Source organism: Mauremys mutica, chromosome 8, assembly GCF_020497125.1.
Source record: "Mauremys mutica isolate MM-2020 ecotype Southern chromosome 8, ASM2049712v1, whole genome shotgun sequence".
Classification (NCBI taxonomy): Eukaryota; Metazoa; Chordata; order Testudines; family Geoemydidae; genus Mauremys; species Mauremys mutica.
In genome coordinates, this window is record NC_059079.1 from 103,703,622 (window position 1) to 103,726,816 (window position 23,195).

Consider the following 23,195-nt stretch of genomic DNA (forward strand, 5'->3'; position numbering starts at 1 on the left):
TGTTTATTATGTGGTGAAATCCTCCACATTGTTCAGTGAATTTAACACATGGAAGTTAGTTCTAAAACAAAATATAATCCATCATTATTCCATAATCTGAGGGACAGAAGATCTGTTTAGCATACCTGCTACCAAAAAAGAGACTGTGTCTATATACATATAGACTCTCACACAGAAGAAACTACAGAGGTACTGTTCCCTCCATTGTTGTGGAAGCTGATGGATATTGCCCTACATGACTTGAGGGTTTGTTCATGCTGGTGTCCTGATTTGACTGTAGGGCCTTGTCTGCAATAGCCACGGTACTGTTTAAACACTTTTCAAACATGGTTGTAGCCAAACTGGTTTATAACATCTTTTGGTCATCATGTGCAAACAGTGTTAAACCTGGGTTTAGAACTGTTTGAACTTGGTCTTGACTGCTATTTTATTTTTAAACACACATGTTGTTTGTCCCCGACTACACAACACGATGAAACTGTTAAAACAGTGTTTAAAGACAGTTCAGTGGACATTGAAAATGGGCTCTAGATGTACATAAGTGCATGGATGAAGATGGGCTATGCGTTGTACTTAAACTCTTCTACATGTAGTTGTTTATATATGCACTTGGGTTTTCCATTTTGATGCGGCTTCAGAGCAATAAGATGTAGTTCGCCTTTACCTAGCCACAGCCGCCCATGGCTTTATTTATAAACTGCGGTTTTGGGTAGTTGGGAAGGGGGTCAGAATTGTCACTGTGCAACATCCGCTGCCTTCCAAAAACCACAACTCAATTGAAAAGGGTGCTCAGACTTGTTATACACATTTCCTTTGTGTAAATAAATGTTTACAGTTTTATATTAAAGATTGAATAAGTTAGATCTTCTGACTGTATATTTTTTACTTTTTATAGATTTTAAAACTATAATTCTTTATATATGTGTTTTTGGGGGGTTATGGTAAGTTTTATGCTTGTAAATGGAGAATAATTGAATTTGATGTTAACCTTTGTGTTTTTGTCATTGAAATGTATGAAGAGCCCATTAATCCCCTTATTCTTTTACTACAATTACTGGTGCACACCAAAAAAGAAATCCTTCATTTCTGTTTTATCGTTATAAAAATAAATATTTTGCTAGTGTATTAAACATATATGGCTGTGACCTTATACCTTTGTGTGAGCTGAGCAAGGACTTTTGCATTGTCGTTCTTAGTGAGGTTTGTCCTTAGCCTAATGATAGATGGTGGCAGAAGATTTGTGGACACCTATTGCTTTGATTAGTAATGCTCATATTCTGTCTGTCTTCATAACATAACTTTCCTTCCTTCTAAGTCCTTTCCAAATTGAGACCTGTACTGCAGTGGGAGTGAAGAGAGGAAGGATAAGGATATTCTCCGGCCAACCACCAGACGCTTCACTTAAATTGGAAAAATTAAGTTTAATATTCAACTAGATCCTATGTGTTAGTGATGGTTATTGCTTTTTTAAATGGCGTTTCTTTCTTAGATCCTATGGTGGTGAGTGGAGAGAGTTGGTTTCAAACTTCCCTCTCTACTCTTATTTCCAGATTTTAGGCATAAAAGATTTTTAATGTTTGGTTTTTTTTCACTTGTCTTGGAGAGACTCTAACAGTGAGTTTCTATGGATGGTATTGACTACTAGAACTTTTAAATTGTGCCCAATTTTCCAAAAAGTAAAAGGTGGTATTAGTAAAACTTGCAAAAATGAAGAAGTTATGCTGCTCTTCATGCAGCCTCCCTATTTTAAACCATTGAAAGACAACAGAAATACTGTTAACAGTGGAGATCAGAAATTTCAGACTGGTACCAAAATGTGCCCAACTCAGTTCTTGAAAATTTAGGCCTGAGGTTATTAGTACTTTAAGTACGAAAGTGGGTTGGTTTGTTTGTTTTTTAATTGCTGACTCAAACATTTTACAATGTAACACTTATACTGTTGTCTCTTCTGTTCGATGACAAATCTGCACTAAAGACACTGATATGAAAAAGTGTGGAATTTTTTTCTGAAATAAACATTACAGAAATATATTTTGCAAAAACCCTAGTTACCAATAGTCCCTGCACTTGTCCATCAAAACACAAAGCTGAAGTGGAGTTCTCTGATCTTTCTCTTCTGTTAAATGCTCTGACTTCCTTTGGCTGAGGAATGAATGCTGCTTCCTTCAAAGCATATCAGTGCTGCTTGATGTGGAAAGAATGGGGTAGGAAATGGGGAAAGAGTTACTCCAGATTCTTACTTTGGGCTAGCTATGGCTTGTTGCATCTCTTTTGGTAGGGGCTGCCTGCTCTGCTTAGAATAGTGTGTGACCTTAAGGCTTCATAGCTCTGAACAAAAAATCTTTGGGTCAGTGTATGCCCACTTAGATGATACCAGCATCCACTGCCATTTTCTCAGAAAGCATGGATCTTAAATTCTGATCTTATGACAGCAGGTTGTGCATGGTATGACAAGCAAAACATTGGAAAATGATGGTGAGCCGTATCTCATATGAAAGGACTTAAGCAGACCTAAAGTTGTTTTTAGTGTTTCCTGTTTATCAACAGTTGATACAGCATAGATTACAATAATTGACAAACTTCATCTCTAGCCTTCCCAAGTTCTGAACCTCCCTCTTAGTCATCTCATACTTTGACCACAGATTAGCACTAATGATTAGAAAACTTGCTAAATATGCCATCAGAGGGTCCATATTTTAGTCCAAAACTTCACTTCCATGTTTGAGTATTTTCAAAGTCCTCTTACTTAGACCTTAGTTTATCCTGTGCTTTGCTGCACATTGTGGAACCCACATTTGCCATCCTTGCCTGTCAACTGCCCTTCTCTCCAAATCTTCCCATTTCATGTTGAGGTGCTTGATGTCGTTCAGAGCTATTCATTTCCATGTTATTTGCCGTCTTCCCCTCTCTCTCTTCTTGAGTTTTCTGGCTTCCATTTAAGGGCGGTATTTGGTAAGCGGTCTTTTTCCATTTTCAGTATATGTCCTAGCTGCTGATGTCTTCTTTTGTAGATTATTTGAGAGAGTGCCATGTCTAGTGCTTTTTTTCTGACTTCTTTATTTGTCTTCCTATCTCTGTTATTCCCAATATTCTTCTCAGATGTGTGATGAAATGCATCCAGATTTTGTGTATCTTTCTTGGTAAATTGCCTTGTCTCACTGCTATATGTTAATGTGATAACAATTGCTTTGTACATGATCAGTTTTGGGTTGAGGGAAATGTTTTTTGAGTCTTCCAAATGCAGTGTTTGCCTTTCCAATTCTTATTTTCTTTGGAACTGGTACCATCTTGGCTGATGGTACTTCCAAGGTATGTAAAATTGTCCTCCACCTCATTATATAGAGAGATACTTATCTCGTAGAGCTGGAAGGGATCTTGAAAGGTCATCAAGACAGCAGGACCAAGTACTGTCCCTGAAAGATTTTTGCCCCAGATCCCTAAATGGCCCCCTCAAGGATTGAACTCACAACTGTGGGTTTAGCAGGCCAATGCTTAAACCACTGAGCTATCCCTCTGCCCCTGTCAACATGACTTTACATTTCTTTGCATTGTATCTTCTCCATTACTTCTTTTAATTGGTTTGTACATTTTTGTAGTCCGTTGGCATCTTCGCTGATAAGAGCAATGTCATCAGCAAAGTCTAGATCAAATAGCCTAGATCATTTTTAGGCCATATGTATCCCTGTCACATTGTTTTAATCCATAGTTTATGACTAGCATAAACAAAAAAGCAGACAGGATCGACCCCTGCCTTACATCTGTCTTGATCCTGGAAGTCACCCACTCAGTAGTCCAATTCCGACGGTCAAAAAGAGTACATCTATAGCTACTTGTAATGTATGAACTTTAAATAGTGCAGGAAAATTAGCACAGGTAATCAAAGAAATGGATAGATATAAAATTGACATACTAAGATTTTGTGAAGTTAGATGGAAAGCTCAAAGTATGATAGCATCTGGAGAAAAAACAATGTTATATTCATGTGAAACCAAATATATGAGAGGTGTAGGGATCCTCATGAATAGCGCTGCAAAGAAATCACTTATGAATTGACAGCAAATATCAGATAAGCTACTGGCAGCTAGATTCCACTCTCGGCACATTAAGTGCACCATAGTCCAGGCATATGCTCCAACAAACAATGCAGATGAAGAGAACAGAAAGATTCTATACAGAACTGAACAATGTAATGAAAGAAATACCATACCATGATCTTGTCCTGGTTATGGGAGATTTTAATGCCCAGATTGGAAATTAAAGAAGAGGTGGGGAAACAGTCATCGGCCCACATACAACTGGAACAACGACAGACAGTGGCACAAGACTTCTTGAATTTTGTGCCAAAAACAATCTTAGCATCTGCAATTCTTTATTCCACTATACAAACATACACAAAAAAGACATGGATTTCACCAGATGGCTGTATGCATAATGAGATTGACTGACTATATCTGTGTTAGTCAGAGGTGGAAAACATTAGTGTTTAGACGTGAGTATTCAGAGGATCAGATATAGGGAGCGATCACTATTTGCTGAAAGCAAACATCAAATTGAAGTTTAAAGCACTCAGAAAGAAAACAGAGACTCAGATTATTCAATATAGAGAAACTACAAGATTGGAGGATACAAAAAGAGCACCAGATAGAGGGCAAGAACAAGTTTGAGGCTCTTAAAGATCTTGAAGAAAATGAAGTGGAAAAATACTGGGATCTTTTCAAAACATCTTTTCAGCTGCTTCTAACATAGCTAATAGGTAGAAAGAGAGGAAGCAATAAAGAACAGTGGATCTCAGACAAAACATGGAAAATTATAGACAAAAGAAGACAGTAAAAGGCTCTAGTACGGTAACATGCGACTGAAGAAACTAAACAAACCTATAGGAACCTAGATAAAGTAGTAAAGAATCAATGCAAAAAAGGTAAGCGAAATGGGATAGAAAGTAAGGCTAGTGAAGCTGAAGCAGGGGAAAGAAACAATACCAAAACAATCTACATGATCCTGAAACAGTTAATAGGATATGGATCAAAATTCAGAAGTGTCTCAGTACATGGGAAACAAAGAGAAAATTTGAGAATAGAGGAGGAACAAGAAACTAGAGTGGTGGAACGCTTCAAAGAAATGCTAAACCAACTGGAACCAGTTTACAAGATTGGAATTTAACAATGACAAACCGTTAGACCTAGATATAGATGTATCTGAGGTAAAAATCGAAGAAGTGTAAAAAACATTGCAGAAGCTGAAAAACAAGGCACCGGGTTTGGATGGCATTCATCTGATTTAGCCTGAATCTTAATTAGCTGATCTATCTAAAGATTATTTACTAAGTGCTTTGTTGCAGTTTCTTTCTGTATAATGAGTTTTGTAACATCATTCTAGGGACTTTCAATAGAAATAAGATCCAGCCTGACTTCCTGTGAAGCGATGTTTTTGATACCCTGTACTTTCTTGTATCAGTTCCTGCTGTTGAGATACATCTATTTTCACTGTGTTAAGCTGGTGGGGTGCTGCCTTCACAGCTGGGTGCCCAGTCAGTAGCCTCTGTTCTCCATTTGCCCAGCTTTGAAGGCAGGGCAGAAGTAAGGGTGGCAATACCATGAGCCCTCTCAGGCACTGCACCTCTCCCTTAGGTCAGGACCCCCCTTTGAGAAACACTGGACTCCCCTGTGAAAACGGTATCTGATAAGGCACAAAGCACGCACACAAGACCAGCTTTCACCGCTTTTTCTGGCTGTGAACTTGGTAGGGTCCTATCTATAAGGTTTCGTAACAGCTCCTTGTCTTGGAAGTAGTGAAGGGGTGAGGGAGCGAAGGCCCCTGTTCACTGAACCTGCTCTGGGCTTTTACCCTCTCGACGTGCAAAGTCATTGCACTTTAACATTTCCCACAATTACGGGGCTTACCTTAGTCACAAGCCTGACCACTTAAACCAGCATCCCATACAGGAGGACTATGAGCCCAAAATTAGAGGGGTTAGGCACATCAATTATGGCTCCTGTGAGGGAAAACTAGCACCACCTGCCAGCACCTGCTGCTGAAAGTGTGATCCTGTACATTGAAGACATCAGTTGCGACATGTACCTGTACCAGTCAAACAGTACACAGACTACTTTAACCAGGGGTGGCTCTAGGCATTTTGCCGCCCCAAGCACAGTAGGCAGGCTGACTCCGGTGGCTTGCCTGTGGGAGGTCTGCCGAAGCCGCGGGACCAGCGGCGACTGGCAGAGCGCCCCCTGCGGCTTGCCGCCCCAAGCATGCGCTTGGCAGGCTGGGGCCTGGAGCCGCCCCTGACTTCAACGTCCAGATGTGTCTATGCCCCACCAGTGGCTATGATCAACCTGAGCCTGATATATATAGTGTGACAGATGTACCACATCCAACCCCTAAACCCAAAGGAAAAGGGAAGGAAGGAGGGATGTTTTAACAGTGGAGGGTGGATTAAAAAGAGGCCTGCTCCCTCCTGCTGCTCTTCCTTCATTTGCCAGCTAATCCCAACTATTGAAAAGCACTGGGTATTAATTCACTGCAGCCTCCCTTACAACAGAGGGCTGCCATTAGCCAGAGGATGCTGCAGACAGCCAACGCGTGTGACTTTGGCCTACATCCAGAAATTTGTGCTAGACATGAGGGTCTCCACATTTCTAGATTCTCCATCAGTCAGTTCTTGGGGAGAGGAGTCTGATTTCAGCTAGTTTCATCCAGAAAACAATCAAATGTAGTGGAGGAAAAACTTCATAGCAACAGAGCTAATTGCTCACAACCTGAAAACGCTCCTCAGCTGTGTCCTTCAAAATTCTTGTCTGTTTCCTGCCCTTTTTATGTTGTTTGATTTATTTGTGCTGGAGTGGGGGGGAGGTTGCAACACTGTACATCCAGGGAGAACCTGATCTAACAATCAGTTCATGTCTGAGTAATAAAAGCATCAGGTCCAGAAGGCACCAGCTGTAACCTCAGTGGAACTGTTCCATTACAGATCATAATGTATTCTCACACTAAAGACATTACTTTGTAACTTACTGTTGACTAATGCTGACCCTTTCTAGGCTACCCAACTATATGATCAGCATAGGCGCACGCGGTGTGAGTTTCCAAGGACTCTGGGGGCTAATGCACACTATCAACCTTAGCTCTGAAATTGTCTTTTTCTACTTTCTTGTCTCTCACCTTGGCTACTTGTCTGTATCTTTGGCTTGTAAACTGATGACTTTTGTCTGCAGTTAAAATAAGTGTGGTTTTATCAGCAGATTCTAAACCTTGATTGTGCTTCTACAGAGTTCTGAACACCAGAGACCAAAATAAATAAATAAATGAAAAGAAAAGTAAATACAGTTCAGTACTGTGTTAAACATAAACTACTAAAAAATGAAAGGGAAAAGTTTTAAAAAAAATTTTTTTTACAAGGTAAAGAAACTTTCTGTGCTTGTTTCATTTAAATTAAGATGGTTAAAAGCAGCATTTTTCTTCTGCATAGTAAAGGATCAAAACTGTATTAAGTCAATGTTCAGTTGTAAACTTTTGAAAGAACAATCATAATTTTGCAGAGTTACAAACATTTCACAGCTACGAACACCCTCCCTTACCATGGGGTTTATAACTCTGAGGTTCTACTGTATTGAAGTCAATGGGAGTGAGAGCAGGCCCTAAGTGACCTTTCCCATACTATTTATAATAGAGACCTACAATGGATAAAATCTAAATTTTATGAAAATGTTGGGACACCTAAAGATGTAATATAATTGGAAGAAAATAGTCTATAAGTTTGTAGGACACAGTCATGTTGGATGAGTATTGCAAAATTTGGACTTATCTGTAGTGGACATTTGAATTTACTGAATTTTTTTAACTTGATAAGTGACATACAATCTAAACTACAATTTCTAGCTTCTGACTTGTATCATGAAGTCTTACCTCAGTGGGGATGGCAGCCTGTTTCTTTTGCTCTGGCAGGTGCACTGAGTCCATTGGCAAGCCACTGTTCCTATCGTCTATGGAATTTTTAAGAGGCTCTTTCAGGCATAAGATCTTCCCTCTCCTTCAACAAAATTTAAGGAAAACACCCTCAGTGGATGTTGAACGATATTTTTTTTTCTTATTGAGGGGAGTTAAAAAGTCAAAATCAATCTCCATTTACATCCCATGTTTTGGAGCAAGAAGTTGTTAGCATTTTACTAAAAGCAAATTAGGCACTCGTGGGTCAAGGAGAAGCATAGTTCAAGAGTTATGGAACTCTTTTTACCCAAGTTTTACATCTTAGAGTTGTGTTTTAGAAGATTCTGATGCCAGTCTAAAATTATTTGTCCCATAATCTTCTACTCAATTTACTCTTCTGTTCCCTTAAACAAGGAAACAGTTGCTCCACTATAGCAACTAAGGGGGATTCCAAATTAGAACCCATAAGAACTATGGGTAATATTTTCAAAGGTGCTTTCTTGCACTTTTGCCTACTTCAGGAAAATGTTACTGTGTAAATTAAGAGCAGAAGTGAATGGTGCCTGTTTTAATGTTGATAAACTATCTTTTAAAAAAAATATTTAATCTTTTCCCATGTATTTTATATTGTTCCAACTGCCCCAGCTACCCATTGGCTATGCTAACAGTTCCTTCCTGAGCTGAGAATTTGGCCAGGGAAAAAAACGGATTGCGTGGGATGTAAAAAGCTGCTGAAAGCTGGAACATGTAATGGGGAAGAAAAACTGGTCTGCAGCCTCCCTAAAATCCCTAGCCCAAGCGCAGGCTAGAACCTGGACTCTTCCAGGTACAGTCTATAAGTCGGGGGTTGGGATCCCTCAGGGGCTCAGGAAGTTATTACATGGGGGTTGTGTGTCAGCCTCCAGCCCAAACCCCGCTTTGCCTCCAACGTTTATAATGGTGTTAACTATATTAACAAGTGATTTTAATGGCTCAGGGGGCCGCACTCGGAGGCACCAGTACGAAAGTTTGAGAACCGCTGATTTAAGTATTTCAAGCTGCCCAAGACTAACAGCCCCAAAGACAAGGCAGAGGGAGGGATTCCAGCTTTTTAGTTTGCAGCTTAAATAAACACCAACAAAACAACCTCCCTGGCTGGTGCGGGGGGGTTGGAGGCTCCTTGAGCTTGGCAAGAAAAGGAAAAACAGCTCCTCTCTCCCGCCCGCCTTAGTACCGTTCCAGGCAGGCAGGCCCTAGTTTCCCCCTTGGCCCCGGGCCCCGCTCCCGCCCCTCTCCCCTGCCTCCTCCCCACCCGCTGCTCGCCTCTCTCAGTCCTGCGAGCCCCGTTTGCAGCAGCGGGAGTGCAGAGCCCGCGGGGAGCGGGGCGAGCCCCGCGGAGCAAAGCGGCATCCCCGGGCCGGGGCGCCCCCTCCACGCACAGCAGGGACCCGGGGGCCCTCAAGCCTGTATCCGCTCCGGGCCCCGCAGCCCGCCCGAGGGCCAGGCATTGCTTTTCTGCCTCGGGCCCTAGGGGCCAGCCAGCCCCCGCGGCTTCCCCGCGGCTGCCCGGGCACAGCTCTGCAGCACGCCAGGGGTTAACCGGCGCTGCGGGGAGGAAGCACACGCTAGCGCGCAGCAATAGGTGGCGGTGTGCACACGGGGCAGGGGGAGCAGACCGCACTCCGCAGTCACTCCCCTGCAGGAGCTGGGTCCGGTTCTTTCGCCCCGGCGCCCGTGTCAGAACCAAGATGCTGGACCAGATCGCGCTGCTGGCCGCTGTGACCGTCCTGGGAGTCCTGGAGCAGGGTAGGGTGCCCGGCTGCGCCGGGGGCGGGGACGGGGTTACCGGGCTGTGCGCGATGAAAGGCTGCTTTTGTCCTGGGCGGTGAAGGATGCAAATGGTTTGGGGGATGCTCGGGGTGAAAATGGTTGTCGCCACCGCTGGCATCTGAGTTGCAAAGAACCCAAATGACTTGTAGCCCTCAAACCTCATCATGTGCTACAGAAATGAATCCGAAGCAGTGCGCTGTAGCCCAGGAAAAGCTTATGCTCAAATAAATTTGTTAGTCTCTAAGGTGCCACAAGGACTCCTGTTCTTTTTGCGGATACAGACTAACACGCTGCTACTCTGAAACCTGTCAGAAATGAAAACGAAGTGTTAACTGGAAACTAACAATTGACTCACCGGCGTTATCTATTAAATAGGCTCCGCGGTTGATATATATTTTTTTAAGTTGCCGTAATGTTGCACAAATTAAAGAGCGATGGCAAAGTATCCAAACTAAAGTAAGTGGGATACTCCTCAAGTGCTTTGAGGAAACTTTTATGGTATTTTAAGGTACGCGTGCACACGCAGAGGTGTAAAATCTCTGTGGCACAGATGTACATTGTCACATACAGACCTATTCCTGTTGCTTCACAAGCAATGCCAACATAGTGTACGCGACATTCTCTATAGTAGGTATTCTGTTTCTATACAGCTTATTTAAATCTATTACATGTATTAATAGTGGATGATGAATAAGAAGAGCTGAAAAACCAATGTGACTTTCTAGGCTGTATCATCACAAGCATCAGAGCAGGAGGCATTAATTAGTCTCACTCTCTGGACAGTGACTCTGAACCTTTCCAGACTACTGTACCCCTTTCAGGAGTCTGATTTGTCTTGAGTACCCCCCAAGTTACACCTCACTTAAAAATTACTTGCTTACAAAATCAGACATAGAAATACAAAAGTGTGGCAGCACACTGCTACTGAAAAATTGCTGACACTCTCATTTTGTCTGTATGAAATTTTAATTTGTACTGACTTTGCTAGTGCTTGTTATATAGCCTGTTGTAAAACTAGACAAATATCTAGTGAGTTGAGGTACCCCCTGAAAGACCTCTGCGTAACTCCAGGGGTACATGTACCCCGGTTGAGAACCACTGCTCTTGGACTCTGAGCCCGTGCCTAGATCCCTGCATTAAATTTTAGGTATTGATAAACTGGACGAATTCAGAAAAAAGCAATACAACTGATCAAGGGGTGGAGAAAGTGAATTTTTGAGGTAAGAGATTTTTAAGAAGTACCTCTTGAGTAAGCAGTAATGACTGCAGAGGAGAGAGGAGAGGTATGACAGACTATAACTGTCAACCCCTATTTTAGAGACAAGGTGGGTGAGGTAATATCTTTATTGGACCAATTTCTGTTGGTGAGAGAGACACGCTTTCGAGCCACACAGAGCTCTTCAGCTCTGGGAAAGGTACTCTCAGTGTCACAGCTTAATACACGGTGGAACAGATTAGAATATGCTAAACCAGTGGTCCCCAACCCGCCAGACGAAGGACCGTGGCGGCGGTTGAGCATCCGCCGAAATGCCGCCAAATTTCGGCGGCATTTTGGCGGATGCTTGACCGCTGGCCAGGATGCGGGCGCATTTAGATGTGGACCCTTGTGCTCAAGAATCTGTTCCACCTTGCATTTAGCTGTGACGTTGGGAGTATCTTTCCCAGACCTGAAAAAGAGCTCTGTGTGGCTTGAAAGCTTGTCTCTCTCACCCAGAGACATTGGTCCAGTAAAAGATATTATTACCTCATGCACCTTGTCTCTCTAATACACCTCTACCTCAATATAACGCTGTCCTCGGGAGCCAAAAAATCTTACCGTGTTATAGGTGAAACCGCGTTATATCAAACTTGATTTGATCCGCCGGAGTGCGCAGCCCCCCCCAGAGTGCTGCTTTACCGCGTTATATCCAAATTCGTGTTATAACAGGTGGCGTTATAACGGGATAGAGGTTATTTTGGGACCAACATGATTACAACAACACTACATACAACCAGTATTTGAACAGTATATACCAGAGGTAGAAAATTTATTTAGTCCAGTCCAAGGAGTACTGGAATTAGAGTTAAGAGAAGAGATCCTCAGGTTGAATATCATGGAGGAGACTGTTGCAGCTATATAGAGAAGGTTGAGTTGAATGGGTTTTGGGGACGGAGGGAGGTTGTTTTTTTTACTTGAGGTAGGGATTCAATCTCTTTACACTATATTTTTCATACATAGCAATCTCACTACAATTACATCTTAGAATTAGAATTAATTTGCTGAGAATTTACAAGTAAATCTGTTAATTAGTTTAGGAGTTATAATTCATTTTAAAATATCAGAGAGGTAGCCATGTTAGTTTGGATCTGTAAAAGCAGCAAAGAATCCTGTGGCATCTTATAGACTAACAGACGTTCTGGAGCATGAGCTTTCGTGGGTGAATGTGAAAGCTCATGCTCCAAAACGTCTGTTAGTCTATAAGGTGCCACAGGATTCTTTGCTCATTTTAAAATGTGTCCTTTAAGGAATCTGGCACCTTGTCAGACCATTTTTTGTCCCTAAAAGTCCTAATAATGGAATGATACAGACTCTTCAAACTTTTCTTTCAGTTAAAGCCAACTGAAATCGTGGCCATAGGCTACACTTTTTGGAATTAATGGTCATTTTTCACATTCATTAACTGAAAGTTTCTTCAAGTAGAGGCTGAAGAATGTTCTCTATACAGAAACTTGCACAAAGAACTGCCCTCTTTCAAAATGGCTTCTATATTGACCATTGTTCCCACTGGGAGTGAGGCTACAGAGTGCCCTCAATTAGCCATTTTTAGAAAGGGATAGACACCCTTTTCACAGAGGAGCATTGTGTCATCTCAATCCCATTGAAAACAATGGGAAATGGTGGCTGTTTTGAAAGAGGGCACTTGTTCATGAGTTCCTCTGAAAGAGATTTTATGCATCAGCTTCTGATATGACAAACTTGTTATGAAAAATTATGACAAGTCCTAATTTCCAATGGGGAGGTGGAAGTAATGTAGGTTGGCCACTCACAGATCCCCACAACACTGGACAATCTGGTACTTCTAGGAATGACATGGGCCTGCATGATCCTGCCCATGCTGGCACGTGCGCATGCAAGGTTACCTGGCAAGCCATTTTGAAGCGCACGCTGCCCCGCCCAGGTGACCTCATGTGCGCAGTCACAGGGGCAGGGTAGTGCACTCTTCAACATGGTGTCCCCTGTCAGCTACCAGACAAAACCATGACTGATTTTGCCTCAGTGCCGGGTGGGTGGCAAACCTTAGAAAACAGGACCAGTCAGTTTAAAACCAGATGAATGGCCTGCCTTAAAGTAACGTGTCCTCAGAAATCATTTTAATCTAATTTGGGCCCCAAACACTATCATGATTTTAGCCATATTGTGACTGTAGGAGAGAGAGAGAGGAGGTCATTTTGGGTGCTTGTTTGTTTCCATACTTCAGCATGTCAGGATTTCTTTTAAATTTAAGCTTAACTCCAAATTTCTTGGGTATTTAAGGCTTGATTGGGGGAATAATTGAAATATCCCTGTACTGTATTTTATCCAGAATTCAGCTTTAATTCCATTTTAACTTAGGCTTGGTCTGGGATTAAAGAAATGTTTCCTGACCATAAGAATTATTAGATGGTGGAAGCACCATTGCTCTACAACACTTAAAATTAGACTGAACAGGGAATTTGAAAGTGTAGTGTAACAAGGTAATCCTCCATTGGCAGTGAGATGAGCTAGCTTTTTCAGGTCTAATTGCTCTATCACTCTGAGTATATGCTGCAGCTGAGTAGAGGAATTCTACCTCCCTCAAAACATTCAGTTCATCTGAATTTGCAATTGAAGACTCAGGTTTTGTACTATCTCACCTGATTTATGTCATGCTAAAGATGTTGGTCATCCCTGTGTAGTTAAGGTCTCAAAAACAGTTTCAGTACAAAGAGTAATTTGCTGCTCTTCTAAAATTATAGGAGGAATGTCCTTTGGGGAGAAGAATCAGATGTTGCTAAATTTGGGGAGAATGGGCTGATGTTGGAAGTGTGCGTGCAATATCAAAATAAATACATTAAACGTTTTTTTCCCTCCTGACTGGAAACTTGTAACACTTGTTTTATGTCCAGTGTCTATAATAGTGAACCCGAGAAACTTCAAACTTGGGATGTTTTTGTTGGATTTTGGTGCCTTTCAGAGAGCTTTCTCCAAATGAGGAATGCAGTGCAGTTGTAGCGTGTTGGTAGCAGGAAATGTGAAAGTTTCCTTCTCAATGGAAAAACACCAGGTTAAAGATGGATTCCAGTTCAGGTCACTGTAAGACTTCATTACCCATTTGCCGGCACACACACGTATACAGGAAGACTTGCAAGTAAAACAGAGCCATCTACAGTCAATTGTCCTGGTTAATGGGAGCCATCAAGATTCAAAACCACCATTAATGGCTCACACTTTGCATAATTACAATAGACCCTCAGAGTTATACTTCATACTTCTAGTTTCAGATACAAGAGTGATACATTTATACAAATAGGATTACCACACTCAGTAGATTACAAGAGATCTTTTGCATGAAGCATACTTTAGTTACTCCTCAGCATACTTTCATAAAATCATATAGCGTGCAACATCACAGGTTGCTTGGCTGATAGTAAATTATTAAAACATTTAATCACAGTTTAACAAAGGTGAAAGCTTAGTATTCAGTAAATGCACACAAACGTCCTATACAACGTGTTGAAAGCACACTGGGCTTCTGTTTCTTTTTCTTTCAGGAAAAGCTTTCCCCTTTTGCCCCCTTGCGTCAGTGTAATATTGTGTTTGTCCAGAGACGCATAAAAGGCTCTACTGACAAAAACATAAAGTCTGACTAGATTCAACTGGCTTCCCTCTGAGGAAAAAGCTTGAACGTGGGTATTGCAAAGCTCCGGGTGGGTTTTGTAATGTATCATTCTAAGCACCACCTGTCGTGTGGAATCCTTCATTCTTACACTGTGCAGATATTTCAGATCCCTATGGCAGATTGGCAGGGGTAGGGGTCTCAAGCGGACTTGATTGCCCTCTGATGGTGATGGTTAATTATACAAATACTTGTTGAGCACATGAAGTTTCCTACGGGAACTTACTGTTCAATTGTTCCCAGGTGCAAGTAAACTTGTAACAGGTTTAAACTTGGTTTATTGACTAAGCATAAAAAAATGAAACTGATCCCATGTATTATTGACTGTTTATAGGACTGAATTAAGCATATGTGGTGACACCTGATGTGCTCAGTGTTATGCCAAAAATCTAGCACTGGTCTATGCATCAGGGGGTAGCTGTGTTAGTCTGTATCCACAAAAACAATAGGGAGGCCGGTGGCACCTTAAAGACTAACAGATTTGTTAGTGCTAGTCTATGCAGTGACTTTACATCAGCCTGCACTTTTTTGAGGTGTGCCTTGGGGAACGACAAAATTAAGAGGAAAAGGAAAAGCATTTACTAGGGGGCTGTGTTTTACTGACGCACAGAGGAGGTGACAGGAATTAATATGTGATTAGATCTTACTGCTGAAGCTCTCCCCACATATCCTGTAGATAGTGCTGAACTGTGAGGTTCACATCATATCAGACTTATCTGCTCTCTGGCTGTTTTCTTGGGGTTTTACTGAACTCTGTAGCTGAATGGTAGATTGGTGACGTTTATCGTGTCACAATCAAAGTGATGCTGGAGCTCTTAGTCACTGGGTCCTAGCTCTTCTCCAAGGTCCCCGCCATACTATATTTACAGCTGAATGCTGATTAATAGGAAGAAATGTGTTGAACAGATCAACAATTGGATGAGGAAGTGTGTGTTTTTAAAATAATAATTAAGTAATATTTATCAAAGTTGCATTACAACATCAGATTATTTAAATCTCTAATATAATTCTTCTTTCCTCCAAGTGTGTCTATACCAGCCTCCGCTACTATACAGGACATGAGCGCCACGCGACTGTAATGGCTTCTCCTCCTTAAAACTGATTTCTGTTCCTTATGCCCATCTGTACTGATCTCTCAGTATTTTCCTTTATCTGAACCATTGTCCTGGTTGGCACTTGTCTGTGTTAGACTGTAAGGGCTCTGGATTGGGGCTGTATCTTTGTATATTCTGTGACATGCGCTGTAGCGTTCCAAAGCCGTATAAATGCTGAATAGTAAATGTCTCCCTCTAGTGGCTGCAGCCTACAGGTGCGAAAAACCCAGTATGGCTACACAAGAGTGAATGTTTTGCAGGTTACCGCTAAGATAATAGATATCGTTATTGACATATTGATCCCATCAGAATATGACACTGGAGAGAGAGAGAGCGAGAGAGAGAGAGAGAGGGAGGAGCCCGTGCTTATTGGAATTGTCCTATAAAAATAGGGAATTACATCACTTAGGTTTCAGTATGTGTATTGTGTAAACAAGCTTGGGGCAAGAAGGACAGTAGTGTGTGTGTGTGTGGGGGGGGATTCTCTCCCACGTGTGTGCACTACAGCAACTGCATTTAGTGACTTGAAAGCCCACAAGGTTGTGCTTTTCCAAAACGACTATTTTTTTTTTCATCTGCTGTGTGCTTTGCACCTAACTGCTGCCTTAGGCACTGAATGTCGGTAGAACAGCTGAATCTGACCCTAGTGAACGTGCTGCTGAGTGTAGCAACTGGGTATAGGTGTCAAAGGAGCAGTGAGCACCCATTCTTAGAAGGCACAGACTGGAATTTGGCAAAGTTCAGTTTAAAAAGACTCAAGCTGCTACACCGTATAGCGAAAGCTGTAAAAAATCATCCTTCCAGGTTGGGTATTGCTGGTCTTTACACAGATGCCGGCTGATAGTGTTTGGCGCTAGCTCTGGCAGCATCAGTGTTCCTAGTCCTTGTGCCTGGATCCTGACACGTTCAGATACATTCGTATGCGTCAGCTGTCCATTCCCCAGGCTCCAGACAGGGCCGGTGGAACCACTAGTCAAACTAGGCGGCTGCTTAGGGTGCCAAGATTTGAGGGCACCAAAAAGCGGTGCCCAAAATGTCTGGGATGCTCACCCGGCGCCAGCTAAACGTGTAACCCTCTTCCCGCCGCTGTGCGAGGGGGCGCTGCAGCTTTGATCAGCTCCGGCCGGCAAGCCAGGAAGTGATGTCATTCCTCCTCCGGCCGCCAGGGGCGCTGCTCTCTGCTGCTCTGGCTCTGCCCCAGGCCCCCCCATACCACAAGCCAGCCCCACCCCCATCTCCAGTCAGCCCCCACCGCACCCCCACCCCCCCGCCCCGCCTGAAGCCAGCCAGCCCCGCACTCTGTCAGGTTATTCATTTGTTTTCATTAACTATGTAAACTAAATAATGAAATTAATAAGTTTTCAAGCCGCATGTGTATTCAGGCTAATGAATAATGCCACGTTAGGCAGTATTAATTTTTGAAAGTTTATAAAGTGGGGGTGGGGGGGCAAGGTGGAAGTTTCGCCTAGGGCGCAAAATAGCCTTGCACCGGCCCTGGCTCCAGCTACTTCCTCACCGATTGTGTTTAACAAAAGGAGGAAGTGGGTTTTGAACAGGTCCCTTTGTTCTTTGCTTTCATCCTAAACATCTCCTTTTTCTTAGGGCTTGAGGGGGCAGCGCGCCATTGCCCGTGTCACCAGCCCTCACACGGTTATCATTGGGCTGGCACTAGGCGGTCGTGCCAGGAAACACAGGCAGCGCTGCCTGCAGTTCCTCCTTCAGCAGCCAGGCGCCACTTTACAAGCTGAGTGGGTCAGAGCTGGAGCAGCACTGTATGGGTGTGGTTCTGCCCCCCCCCCCGCCCCTTTCCCAAAGCTCAGCTGTTGCACTGCAGCCTCACCTCAGGCAGTTTTAATGGAGGTACGTTCCCAGGGGAGCCCTGGCTCTTGGAGATGGGCCAGCTTTCGGGGAAGTGAGTTGTGAGAAGCAGGAGCACAGAGGCTCTGGGGCCAGAGGACGTGTGGGCTAGTGGACGAGCACTGGACTGGAACTCTGTAGCTCTGAGTTATACTCCCAGCTCTGGACTATGCCTGACCTTGGGCAAGTGACTCTGGCTCTGCCTCAGTTTCCTCATCTGTAAAATGGGGCTACAACAATACTTCACTCTGTAAAGCGCTTTGAGAGCTGCTGATTAAAAGTGTTATATAAGAGCTAGGATATGATCATTTGTCTGCTGTAATCACCCCACACATGCTGAGCATCGTTAGGGGCATTGACCAGATGACTGGCCAAAACTACGATTAATATTTTGGCCCAAAAAATAATGAGCGCTCTTTTACTGTCATAATTTTTAGGTTTCTGACTCATGATTTTTTTTGAACTTGTGGGGTTGTGAGTCCAGTATTGTTCTAGGCCGTGTGCAGCTGGAGCTGTGGCTAACTTTAGCTTGTTATGAAACAGTGTACACCAGAGTGTCCGTTACTGCTGCTGCTGGCTGCGTGTGAGATTGCGATGCAAAGCACAAGGCAAAGTCTAAATTGTCTGTGCCATACAGTCTGTTCAATACAATGCACATACATGACATAAATGGGGGTAATTTATTCAGTCCACCCATTAACAGTGTCTGATTTTCATAGACTTTGTAATGAAAATTTAGAAGCATGGTGGCTATTTTTAGAACTCCCTTAGTTCCAAACCAGATAATGCAGGGGGGTAGTGCAGGGGTAGGCAACCTATGGCACGGGTGCCGAAGGCGGCACGCGAGCTGATTTTCAGTGGCACTCACACTGCCCGGGTCCTGGCCACCAGTCCGGGGGGGCTCTGCATTTTAATTTAATTTTAAATGAAGTTTCTTAAACATTTTAAAAAACCTTATTTACTTTACATACAACAATAATTTAGTTATATGTTATACACTTATAGCCAGATCTTCTAAAAACATTAAAATGTATGACTGGCACGCGAACCCTTAAATCAGCGTGAATAAATGAAGACGTGGCACAGCACTGCTGAAGGCTTGCCGACCCCTGGGGTAGTGTAATGAGTGTAACATGCAATGTACAGCTGTCAGTGTTACCGTCTTTGCTCGTTTCTTCCAGCCTATTTTGCGCTGCAGGTGATCTATGCCAGACGGAAGTACAGCGTCTCCCCCCCGGATACAGCAGGCCCACCAGAATTTGAGAGAGTCTTCAGAGCTCAGTAAGAGATTTTTCCTTTACACGCTGTGTTTACATCTAAACCGAGGCTAGAGTCAGGCGCTACGTCCAACCTCCCTTGAGCTCCTGGGAAATCTGCTCCAGCCACAGAGCCTCGCTGCGGCCTAGCAAAGTGATGATTTGACGCTCGTGGGCTCATCTTTTGAAGGGGTCATGCAGGTTTCCTTTGAGGTGTAACAGAAACGTTTATTTTGAGCTGTTACAACCAGCTCATTAAGTTAATTCTGCCCAGCCTGTGTTCCCGTTTGCTCTGTTGAGCGAAGGGGTGCAAGGTAAGGGACTGCTGTAGCTGTAAGAACCCTGAGGCCCAGCCTTTTTTCAATCTCTGCACTTTGAGCGGGTCAGTGTGGGTGTACCCACCCTGACCGCTGAACCAGTGAAATTCCTGAGGAAAGACGCAAGGCCTTGGCTCTTGCTCAGGTCCGTCACGCTGCTAACGAACATTGGACTCTGTTGTTTCCCCAGTCAAAAGGGGAGAGGAAGAATTTGCTCCTTTTAGCCATGTTCTGCCTCTTATTTCAACAGGGCGTTAAAAGACATAGGCTGCGATTTTTTTATGACAATTGGAATGCTAGTTTCAATACAGCAGTAAATTTTGAACAGATAATAGGCTGTATTTCCTTAGCCAGCAAACAGTAAATGTTTGGACTGTCCGAAATGTTCACTTGAGTTCATGTAAGACACAAAGAAATGCCACCAAGTGTGAAATGCAACAGCCAGTTCAAGCCCATAAAACTCGTCGTTTAATTCTGTGCATGGCAGAAGATGTGAGCCTGAGAATCAATATTGCATCTTTTGTGGAGGAGGTGATGTGATAATTATTACGTGGGGAAGGTTATTTCTGTGGAAATTGATTCTAATGGATTAGCTGTTTTGATGTTTTTAAAAACACAGATTTATTATTTCATAGTGGAAAACCGGCAGCCTGCCTCTCTCGCTCTCTAGCTAAGGGTTTAAATGCATGTGTTTTATAAAATTTGAAGCACTCCTGTTTCTGACTCAAATGTGGCATAACCCCTAGGGCCAGAGGCGACTATTTTGGCCAAATTTTAGACGAGTTGTCCATGGAATTGTAAAACTTTTCACATTTGGAAGAGGCTCCATGTACTTGTTTGCAGAAGATTTAGTGCCTTTTGCCATTTAAAAAAATAGTGGAGCTGGAGCTTTTATTCCCCATTGCTGAGTGACGAATGCCAGAATGCTCCTTTCGGGATCCTGGGGACTTTTAAGGTTGAGCAAAAGTTTGACTCAGCACATTAGCGTGGCACAGAGCAATTCTTAAACACCTACAACTTTATGCTTTAGGTGATTGGGTAATTTCCTGTTAATAATGTAAAGGGGGCAATACCTTACACATGTTTAATTCTAGCTCTGACGCAGAAAGCCTGTGGTTTGAGGCACATTACATAACCCCTCTGAAGAGGAGTTTATGCCATTTCCACTCAGGATTGGTGGGAAATGCTAATTTTGGCAGTGTTCAGAAGACTGAAAGCACTGGAAATATTGGTTTCCTGGTGCTTTTCCCTAACCTGTCCTGCATATTTGCCCTACAATGCAGAAAGGGGGCCCATTGCCCACAATGCCACAAACTCATCCTGCCCACTTGCGACAAAATATATTTTTGAAACTGAATTGCTAACTGCACTGTCCTGGGAGGGGTAGTGATGCAGTTTTAACTTTATCTTCCCTGGTTGTCCCTAGGGCGAACTGCTCCGAATACTTTCCAATCTTTGTGTCTGTCCTATGGGTGGCTGGACTCTTCTTCCAACAAGGTAAAATAATAAAAAATTCCACCACACTCCAGACACTGGATTGGGTTTCTAACATTGGTGCACTTACATCAAACTGGTGCTAGCTAATTGCTGGAAGCAAGCAGCCTCCTGGAGCTCAAGGATGAGCTGTTTCAACATGGGGAAGTGGGAGGGGAAAAGGGGAGAAATAGGCCAGACTTAAATGAACCGCCATTGGTCTGGGCAGCTACATTTTAATACTGAAAATCTGACATGCCAAGTGCTTGATAATGGGAGGTCTTTGTGCCTTTCCCAGGGGAGACATTTACATAGTTGCATTGTCCTGTGGCTAGTTAGTGCTTCTAGCCTTTGGAGATGAACTAGTCCAGTCTTCCTCCTACTCCTCAAGCTGCTAACTTTGCTCGTATTTGGCCCTGACGTGCAGTAGTTCCTAAACGTCTCAGGCACTGTACTACTCTTCATTTATTTCTCCTAAAGAGGGAGGGGTGTGGGAATACGGCTTGTAGCCTGGGGAAAAAGCCATGATTACCCCTCCCAGCAGGGGTGACAGCAGGTGCCTCCCCCCCATGGCCTCACCCCTCCCTTCCCCTCCAAGCCACAGGCCCTAAGCTGCCCCTTCCCCTGAGGCCCTGCTCCCACACCCACCTCTCCCCACAGGCCCTGTCCCCTTTCACTTGTCCTTATGGCCAGTACATAGTGGGAGAGCAATGGGCCCCTGCCTCCCAGGCAGCACTGGATGCAGTGGGCAGCTGTCTTACTGTCAATTTGTAATTCTGATTTTGCTGAATTGTTCTCTGACAGTTACGTGTCGGCCTTTGTATCCCTGCCTTCAGACTCTGGCAGTGCCCAATGGTGGTAATTTTGGTTCTTGGCTTCACGTCTAGGTGTGGCTGCAGTCTGTGGGCTACTCTACTTGTATGCTCGGTACCAGTACTTCCAGGGATACAGGCTGTCTGCCCATGGAAGGTGAGTATGTAGCCAGGCATGAAATCGGGTGGGTAAGTGCCCAACAAAGAGCCTGCCTTCTACACATTAAAATCAGTGGGAGTCAGGTGCCAAAATACCTGAGAGGAGGCTCTGGGCCTGTCTCCTTACCCCCTTTGCTGTTAGAAACCCACTGCTGCTAGTAATTGCTCCCTGCCGCCCCTGGCAACAGCACCATGAATGTGTTACCTGTTCATCCAGGGGGTCTAAACCAAACCGCAGGAGTTCTGTGCACTGGAGTGTAACAATGGGCAGTGCAGTTCCTCTAAACGAAGCGTACATCTTTCCTCGGGAACGCTCGTAGTCCATAACACTCAATCTGCACTTGAGGCTGACTCCATGGTGCTTAACACTAACTCTAGCCAGCCGGCTTTATAGCGTTAAATAGGCTGCTGCTCAAGCTTACTAGTTTGAGACAAAGGTTATAACAAAGTAAATGGATTCTGTACCGGCTGAAGGTATCTAAGCATGCTAAAGCCAACACAAAAGTTTCCTGTTAAATAACTGCCTGGCCCAGCCTCTCAATGGCTTACTGAGGTTGTGCGTCCCATCTTGTCACCCACAAGCACTTGTGAAGCCAGCTGTTCTAGCATGTGGCGTCTTCAGTGTCACAACCACCTATGCAAAAGTGGGGGTCTTACTATTTGTCAATGGCGAAGATGCCTTGCTAGGCTGCACAGAACTGAAAATAAATAGCTTAAAAACACCCTGGATTTTTGAGGGCAGAAGGTGGCTGTTTGCAAAGCCTGTTACATAAAAAAATCATTCCTGTGAGAGGAGGTCATTGTTCTCTTTTAATGAACGTATTAACACTGCAGTAGCAATAGGCCAGGGTTGACTACTCGTAAGTTAACTGTGTTTTCTCCTCACACAGATTGGAGCCCATGTACTTCAGTGCCAAAGTTCTGTGGATTTTGATTGGTTTGTCCATGGCTGGGCTCTTGGGTCACTTCCTGTCTCTGAATTCTTTTGTGGGGAGAATGGAAATTCCAAGCAAACTGCAACTGCTCTTCCGGTGGTAAACAGCCCATGACTGCTGAGTTGTGGGTTTAGCTCAGCATCTCCCATAACTCCTCCAGGCTGATGAGAATTTAACCTTCACTTTCTCCACAGTTCAACTAAGCAGTTCAAAAGAGAGCTAAAAAGCACAAGCGCGCTGTGGCTGAAGAGACTTAAAATACTCCCCAACTTACGTTCAGCCACTTGTCCCCTGCATCAATTCTCTTCCTTTAATGAGGGGGAAGAGGGAGAAAGTGGTTCTCTCCCTCTCCCCACCCCAAGTTATACACAGCAAGTTCCACTTATCAGGAAACAGTTTTAATCGCAAGTGGAGAATAGAGCAACGCTACATTCATTTCCCTCATTCGGCTTTTAAAACGCCTTCTCTTCCCCCACTAAAAGTTGTGCATATGCATGTAGAAAAGCACAGGCTTGCTCGAGAAGCTGAAGACAGACGTAATTATTAGCACATGCTTTTCTTCCTTCCCATCCCATGCACCCAGCTGAAACCTAAGGATTTTGCCACTAGACTCAGCTTCTGGTGGATGTTGCTTAAGCTAATAAAGAGAGGATGTTGTAATT

At 43.6% G+C, this 23,195-nt stretch overlaps 1 protein-coding gene across 1 annotated transcript; it reads left to right on the forward strand.

The window, feature by feature from the left end:
* The first annotated feature begins 9,229 nt into the window (after positions 1-9,229).
* LOC123376561 (leukotriene C4 synthase-like) lies at positions 9,230-23,195 on the forward strand. Its single transcript, XM_045028639.1, has 5 exons — positions 9,230-9,711; positions 18,763-18,862; positions 20,581-20,651; positions 21,515-21,596; positions 22,489-23,195. The coding sequence occupies exons 1-5, from the start codon at positions 9,654-9,656 to the stop codon at positions 22,634-22,636; spliced, it is 459 nt and encodes a 152-aa protein (XP_044884574.1). The 5' UTR covers positions 9,230-9,653; the 3' UTR covers positions 22,637-23,195.